Genomic DNA, 8,759 nt, shown 5'->3' with positions numbered 1-8,759 from the left:
TGGAATGTGATCCGAAACGTTGATACAAAAAGTTTATGTACAATTGAATCTAGAAACTAATTTCACTCTATTCGATGGATTGTGGAAATCTCCTAGTATTGAGTCACAATATTCTGTTTGAATTTGTTAGAGCTTTGCATGCTTTTGCTAGCTCTCCATTGATCACATAGAGTGTTTGACCATCTCAACGTTATTAAAAACATTCATTCATTTCATTAACTCTTCAATTCATGCCGCTAAGAAACGCCATCACCAGCGCCACCGAAACAGTGGGTCTGGGTGGTACTAGCAGGTGGGTCCCAGATGTGGCGGCAATGGGACGGGCATCCCTGGGAAAGGCGTTCCACATTATCCCCACTCACGGCCCCCCCTAAAGTGGCCCTGCCCACCCTCGGCCCCACTGCCCGGCTGCCCGACCCCATTGGTTTACTTCCTTTACATCTTTACCATTTTCTGCGCCTGAAGAAGAGGGATTACTGCAGAGAGGAATGCTGCTGTTACTGTCCTTTAAAATTTGTATGTCGTATTGGTTAAATTGTTGAGAGGGAGAGAGGAAGAGACTAAGACTACGTGCAGCCTCAATTCGAATGCCGACACCCACGTCGATTATACCGCCTGAGTTAAAATGAGAGGTAACGGGAGAATCGAAAAGACTGGTGATTTTGTAAACGGTTTAGAGCGGGTCCGTCCGGCCTGAGCCTGACCTGAGCTGCCATGTTGATGTGACTTTTAACTTTACTTATGGTAGGCAAAAGTCCCGTGGCATATGATGGCATGGCATGCGGCATCAATGGAGTCATTGCATATACGCGCGCACGTTATTCAATAAAAAGCGGATTTCCTTGGGATCCCTTTGTCCCCCAAATGAAAGATATTTTCGGACAGCCAGTCTTCGGGGGCATTGAATGGGATTTAACCTTTCAGTTTCACCGAGCTCTTCTTTTATTTTTAATTTGCCCTACCGTTGTAAGAAGGGGGAAGAAATGTCTGTGTCGGATGGGGGATAATGGAGTGCATATTGACTGGTTTTCTGTCTAGATAGTTCTGTTATTTAGCGCAGTCAACGGCTCGCCAAATTTTAAAGGCAAAATTTCTAGTATTGCGCAATCGGCACGCACGCAGGGAATTGGATTTGTGATTGCGGGGCATTGGGGAGGAGCGCCGATTGACTTGTTTGAAATAGAAAAAGTTTTTAAATCAATTCATCGGGTAAAGGGAAAGAGAGCAGAAATTTATGAGTATGAGCATGAATCCAGAGGATCCTTTGAAGAGCCTTTCGCTGGATTACTTGAATCTTCTCATAAATGGCCAGGCTTTTAGCGATGTAACCTTCACGATGGAAGGAAGGCAAGTGCATGCTCACAAATGCATTCTTGCTGCTCGCAGTACCTTTTTCCGAATGATCTTCTGCAACAATGAGGCCATGAATGAGCAGGCGTGTCGTACTGACAGTACTCCTCCTCCACCTGCTAATCAGGTGATTCCAGTGGGCGTCGTGGGGTACGAAGTATTTATGCTGCTTTTGCAGTTTTTATACAGTGGGCAGGTGTCGATAGTGCCGCAGAAGCACGAAGCCAGGCCTAACTGCAGCGAGAGAGGATGCTGGCATACACACTGTACATCTGCTATAGACCTCGCTCTCGATACGCTTACAGCTGCTCACTTCTTTGGCGTCGACCAGCTCTCCATTATCACTCAGGTTCACCTTCACCTTCACCTTCACCCTTTCATGTGCAAAAGCTCTAAACCCTAATTTTTCTCAATTCAGAAACCCTTGCATAATAATTTACATTATCTTTTAGATCTGAATCTCTGCGATTTGCATATTCAATGGTGAACCGGGGAAAAAGATTAAGATATTTTTACCTACTGATGCAATCAATATTTTAGCTTTTGCCATGATAAGCGATCTTTTAAGCTTGGAAGCTTTTCCGTTGGTTGAGCTTGATAATCATCAAAAGCCAAAAGGAAAAAACGAAATTGACTCCACCCATGCCTTTTTTTACCATATTTGGAAAAAGTCGGAGAAATACAGGATCTTTGATTTGTTCATCAGGGAAACAACAAAGCAACCATTCCCTACTGCTATTTTTTATTGAATTTATAGAATTAATTAGCCACGCTGAATCGTTATGCATTTGATTTATTCCGCTGCTAATCATCATGATTGTCTGGAGTGGGAGAAATATACAATATGCCGACAGATTTGGCGAAGACTTTATTCTGCTCTATTTTGGAGGTGCTTGCTTTTATGTATTAGAATAGAATGAAATGAATCGCCATTTTAGGGGTGAGATGGTAAATTAATTGTAATTCTTGTTTAATCACAGAAGCAGTTAGCGAATATGGTTGAAAAAGCATCAATAGAAGATGTGATGAGGGTGCTGTTAGCAGCGAGAAAGCAGGAACCGCAACATCTGTACCTGTGGAACACGTGTTCCCATCTGGTAGCAAAGTCTGGTTTGCCGTCTGAGGTGCTGGCAAAACATCTACCGCCAGACGTGATCGCCAAAATCGAGGAAATCAGGCTGAAATATTCTAGTTATGGGAGGCCTTTCCTTCATGTATTGCCCAACAATGAAGTCAGCAGCAGCAGCTCAATGGAGATGGAGATGGAGGATCAGAGGATGAGACGGATGCAGCGAGCACTGGATTCTTCAGACGTGGAACTGGTGAGGCTTATGGTGATGGGCGAAGGGCTGAATTTGGACAAAGCCCTGGCATTGCATTACGCTGTAGCCAACTGCAGCAGAGAAGTAGTGAAAACGTTGCTAGAATTGGGTGCAGCAGACGTGAACTATCCGGGACCTGGAGGAAGGATGGCTCTCCACATAGCTGCAGAAATGGTGAATCCAGACATGGTTGCAGTTCTGCTGGACCACCATGCCAATCCCAACGTCCGCACCTACAGTGGTGCCACTCCCTTTGATATCCTCCAATCCTTGGCTTCTGACTTCCTCTCCAAAGGTGCAGCAGGAGGAGGATCATCTATGCCACTCCCTCACTTGGAGCACAACAAGCTCCGCCTCTGCCTTGAACTTCTTCAATCTGCCGCCCTTGTCTTGTCCAGAGATGAAGAAACGTCCACCTCACTGCAATTGCATCTTGAAACCACAACTGCCGCTGCTGATCGTAAAAACACGTCATCATCTTCTTCTTCTTCGCCTGCTTTTGCTCTCACTCCCAGGAATAGTATGATGCAGCAGAGACAGGGTCATTGTGAGATGAATGAAGGAAGTAGGCAAGTTACTGGGCTGGATTCCAGAATGCTATTTTTGAATCTCAATGGTCAACTAGACTGTAAGAATGGATCCGATCATATGAATCCAACAGAAAGTCTATAGCGTTCACTTGCTTTATTTTATCTATCAATTTCAATTTTGTGAACCAATAAAATTGCAGTATTTTCCAGGTTTCTTTATTTTTCATTTCAACGTTTTATTTTATGATTACACTTGAGATTGATCAGGTGATCGGCAACTTCCAATGCCCTACAAAGTAATAGTTTTTACCAATATTCTCAAATAGTTTCTGTCGGGTCCTACCAAATGTGAAGCTAAAAGACCTTCATTGAAGCCAGGAATTTCTCCTCTTTTAGCACAGAAGATTTCGTATGGGTAGAACAACTACCGTCACTACAGGATTTGCATTTGAGTCTCTCAAGACTTTTGCCCATGAAGCTCGTCAGGTATGTTCAATTATAATGTTAGAATTTTTCAGTTTACTTTTTCCAATTTGTTCATCTTACATTCAATTAAATGAATCTGATGTTTTAAGTCCTTTTCTCCAATATGAAAATTAGTTTATATTTTTGCTTGTAGGAATGTAATGCTAGCAGTCCTACCCTTCTCAAATTTTTCTTTTATTCTGATACAATCGAAGACAATAGGGAAATTGAATGATTTTGGGCTGGTGGATTGAGGGTCTAGGATCTAGCCATAAAGCATGTAAACATATGGAACACCTTGGTCCTCTCGTAGAATTGGAGAGCACGATCTTCTTCAACAATAAGATGCGAAATGAAATTTAAACCATGAGGATCAGATGTATGTCAATTTGAGTCCATTGAATAATATGGTAGCAATTAATGCACTTAACGACTCCAATAATACTTATGCGTATTACAAATAATCCTGGCCCTAGTTCTTCTGGAGTTAAATTCCTCATCTTATCTGTGTCCTCCTACGTATAGCTTTCTTACAAACTAATGCCGCCTCTTTTGTGTTATTTTCTACTTTATGCCTCCCAACTTAGTGTAATAGCTGTTCTGGATCTTGACTGAGTAGAGTATTTTCTAGTAATTGAGTGCCAGGGAACGAAATCTTCCTAAGCTTGTTTACTGCAAAAGGCATTTATAACACTTTCACAGGCTGTAAAATTTAAATAACAATTTTGGTTCAAAATTACTTTTAGTAATCTGGGCCTTTTCAGGTGCTGGTTGGGTAGGATTGCTACTTGCCACAAGTAACGCTGCAATTATGTAAACAGGAGCTACACTACATTTTTTATTTTTTACTGTGAACTTTTAAAAAGATGAGCTTGCTTTCTTACGATCTACCCTTTACTATATTTTTAGATCAATTAAAATATTTTATTCGACGGGTATCCTGGCATTTGAATGGCTGAATTTAGGAAGTGAAAAAAAATTTATATTTTCAGTATTTTTTAGATATTCATAGTTGGTATTTTTGGATGTTTTTTTAAAGTAGAATTGTTTTTTGAGACTTGTAAAAAACTAAAACAAATTTTATTCCTCCCATGCATTTGCTCTTGAAAATTTCTCTTGCATGTTTTCTTTGTACACAGTCTTAACAAAAAAATTTGTGCTCTTGAACTTTAGGTAAACCATAAACTAATTCTTTTGATGTGAGAAGCTTATAATTATGAAAATTCAAATTTTCATATTTGAGATGTCACAACCAATTTTTTTTCTCATATGTTTTATTGACAACATTAGCTACTATGTTCACCAAAATTCAATGGGAACATCCTATTCTTTGACAGACACAACTATAACCACCCTATTGTTATGATTTTTATCATGGATTGCATATTGCTAATTTGAAAACACCACTTTATAATTTTTCTTACACAATTTCCTAGTGTTTAATATATTATTCTTCAACTAGGAGAGTGATAAATATCTTCAATACTTTTCATACCTTCTTTTGTATGGATAATAAATATCTTTAATGCTTTTCATACATTCTTTTGTATGGACATTCATAACTCCTTTTCTAGCAACCTCTAATGTTTGGTCATCACCAAGGTTGATCTTAGATCTGAAACATTTATCCATTGTATAAAAAAGCTCACGATTTCCTGACATGTGGTTAAAACACTCTTTGATGCTATTTTTAGCTTTGCCATAAGATAAAATTAAATTATTTGGAGAAGCCTCATCATCTTCTTGGGCATAATTAACAATTTTATTGTTATTACTTACTTTTAATCTACAATCTCTTTCAAAGTGACCATATCTATTATAATGATAACACTGGATGTTTCTCTTATCAAATATAACTATGCCTCTACCTTTTCCTCTTGAACCACCTCTTCTTCCTCTATTTGTAATTAGGAGGGAAAAAATTTCTCATTACTTTTTCCAAATAAATCTATCAATCTTTCTTCATGAGATATAAGAGATCCAATTTGGGTGATCAAACTAAAGGGTAGTCAAATTCTTGCTTTCTTCAGTGATTACAACACCATGGTTCCACCTTGGTGAACTAGAGATCTCAACACCTTTTCTAATCACATTGTATTTGCTCACAGTTTCTCCAAGTTTGGACATCTTATTGACTAGATGACATCTTATTGACTAGATGTTTTACTCTTACCTTCAAATTCTCAAATTCTTTTTTTTCAATATTTGTAGCTTGACAACTTTTCCTTGGTAATCTTCTTGCAGAGTCCTCCAAGAATCCTTAGTTGTCTTTACACTTATAGTTCTTGGAAATGGGCTCTTTGAATATATAATAAAGCTCAAGAATTCTTCTTTTTAGCCTCCTCAATAATTCTATTGTTGTCAAGTTTGCACGACCTCTCAATTTTAATAAATCTATCTTACTAAACTTAAATAATAATCATTTCAAAATTTTCTTACTTTATCGATTACTAGTTGCATTCAATGTAGTCTCTTACTGGTGTATTGTCCTTTGAAATGAGTATGAATTAATTCAATATTTGTTTCTTTAGAAAATTATCAACTATACGTTATTGAAATAAAAAAAGGATTTCAAACCCCACTACAACTTTAACCATTATGAACATATTTTAAATAACATTTGTTTTCTAATGTTAATTTTGAGCATTCCTTACTTTAATCATTATGATGATTGTTGTCCATGGATTAGATATGGATCAAACCTTGAACCTTCCTTTACTTCTCTAGAGAAATTGCCCCCATTGAGATCCACATCGTTACAATGTCCTTTTAGCATATCTACAAATTCAAGAGTTTTTATTAATTCCTAATCTTCTTCATTATTTTTCTATTGCACCTTCAAGATGGTCACAATTTTTTTAAAGAGTATTAATAGAAACAATTAGTTTCTTTCCCTAAGCATCTTAGAGATGCTATCAAATAGTTAATATTAAAGCACATAAATTTATAATGGATGAGAATGTGGATGATAAGTTTACTTGAATAAAACATGGTAGTGTAAATGTATCCAAAAGACAAAGATAGTAACTATTTATGATATTTATATAAGATACCTAAATAGATCAAACAAAGGTATATATAACAGACATCAAGTTTCCACAATCCATGAGATATTGATCTTGATTGTTTCCAGATTAGATTGTGTATGAGTTTTTTGCATCAAAAAAATCATAAACAATCTAATCTGGAAACAATCAAGATCAAAGGTATATATGCTTTATATAAGAGATATATGATTAATTTTAAAATAAAGGTATAGTATGTACACCTTATGAAATTATATATAAAGAAATCTTATTTGGAAAATTTATTAAGAGGGCATTATACAATAAATTGGTGTTAAATTAGTATCTCTTTGATAATATTAAGATAAAAGATAAAACAAAAAATTACTTTTGTAGTCTATCTTATACATAAATAATTTATTTTCATAATTAAAAGTTAATGATCTTATAGTCATATAAATTTGTCATCATATACAAATTTAAATTTCAAAATATATAAATAGAAAGAAGAGACATTTTAATAGAAATAATCTATTGTAAGAAATTAACATGTAGTATTTTAGAAAAATTAAAAAATTTATTAAAAAATTTATGAATATGATTGTTGTAAGATAAATTTACTAAATGAATCTCCTAAATATTCCTCCAGAATAATTTTGCCATTATCAACTTTGAATGGAGGCACACCTCCACATTCTTCAACAAAATGTATAAAGACTTTGCCTCCTAGAATTGAATGGAGCCGCACCTCGGCATTCTTCAACAAAATGTATAAAGATTTTGCCTTCTAAAACTTGATTTTAAAATATTTCATTTTCGCTAGGTGATACCATCGCCACTTAAAAGACAATCGATTTTTATTAAAGATTTTCATTTAATATGTAGATCAAAATTGTAAGGTATTGAGATTTAAATATTTTAGTTAAAATTTTATTTAGGATAGTAAAAACAGAAAAACATTTCACATTTTAATGTAGACGAGGTATCAATTTAGTATTGAATGTTTGATAGTTAAATCAAATAATATTAAAATTGAATGGTATCCAACAATTGATTACTGAAGGAGGAGACATTGGCATTCAAATAAAAGGCACAATATCAGTCACATAGCGCATCTGAGTAGATTATAGATACCAGATCATCGGCAAATAGGTGCAAGATCTGTCGGAAAGTGCACATCATCCTGGCATCCGCATAGTTCTCTATTTTAAAAACTATATCTGTTTCATAAATGCTTTGTTTCTCTACAGTTTTCTGCTGTATATTTTAGTATTGCTGGAGAGGCACTAGAATATTTTTAACTATACAGTTTTCTTCAATTAGAAATCTGGGACATATACTAAATTAATGGATGAGAAATATCTTCTGGAACCTAGTTAGAAAGGCAAGGATTAATTTTTAATGTCTGAAGTAAACCAGTTTTCAAGTATCAATTTGCCTGAGAGAATGATATTTATTAGGTTATGGTTGCAAGCATGCAGCAGAAAGATATGTTCCATCATCCAGCCCCAGACGAGCTCAGCGTAGATCAACTGAATTTTGAGTTGCAGAGGAACGCGTGAGACAAGTATGTATATGCGTATATAAATGAACAGGTGATTCAACACACTGATCGCCTTCTCAAGATAATTGAACTTTTTAGTTTCAATCCGTCCAGCGCTTTAAGGCTTATTTTCAGCAGTTGAAAGAAATTTTTAAGGGGTATAATGTTTTGAAAACTAGTTCACGAACGTGAAGCTATTATCATTTTTCATTTTTCTTTTTCATTTATTTTCAACAGTCTAATGATGGGTTATGGACTGTGATATAAATATTATGAAATATAGACTGTGATCTGAAATATTATGAAAAAAAATCAGTGTCAAATTCAAAGCTCTTATTATGATTTGTTGAATTTTTTTATATCTTTTGCTTAGAAAGTGGGTGAATTGATTGAAGAGGTTAAATATCTTTCAATTCACTTACTTCAAACATTAAAATCATTGCACATGACATGCTCAAAAAGCTTTTGACGTGACGTGATTGAGAGTCATTTTCAAGATTTCTCTCTACTGAAGCTTTTCTTTCAACGCCTGTATTCTATCCTC

The 8,759-nt window shown here is 35.7% G+C and overlaps 1 protein-coding gene across 4 annotated transcripts; it reads left to right on the top strand.

Annotated features, from left to right (window-relative positions):
• Positions 1–851: 851 nt before the first annotated feature.
• Positions 852–8,549, top strand: LOC131030923 (regulatory protein NPR6). Of its 4 annotated transcripts, none has more exons than XM_057962066.2 (4): positions 852–1,699; positions 2,331–3,300; positions 3,470–3,688; positions 8,157–8,549. In XM_057962066.2, the coding sequence occupies exons 1-3, from the start codon at positions 1,235–1,237 to the stop codon at positions 3,526–3,528; spliced, it is 1,494 nt and encodes a 497-aa protein (XP_057818049.1). In that variant the 5' UTR covers positions 852–1,234; the 3' UTR covers positions 3,529–3,688; positions 8,157–8,549. The 4 variants fall into 4 exon arrangements, with proteins under 4 accessions (XP_057818049.1, XP_057817975.1, XP_057817903.1 ...); XM_057961992.2 differs by having other exon boundaries at positions 8,154–8,549; XM_057961920.2 differs by having other exon boundaries at positions 8,133–8,549.
• Positions 8,550–8,759: the final 210 nt, after the last annotated feature.

The sequence above is a fragment of the Cryptomeria japonica genome, chromosome 1 (assembly GCF_030272615.1).
Source record: "Cryptomeria japonica chromosome 1, Sugi_1.0, whole genome shotgun sequence".
NCBI lineage: Eukaryota > Viridiplantae > Streptophyta > Pinopsida > Cupressales > Cupressaceae > Cryptomeria > Cryptomeria japonica.
This window is presented reverse-complemented; position numbering and strand designations above follow the sequence as displayed.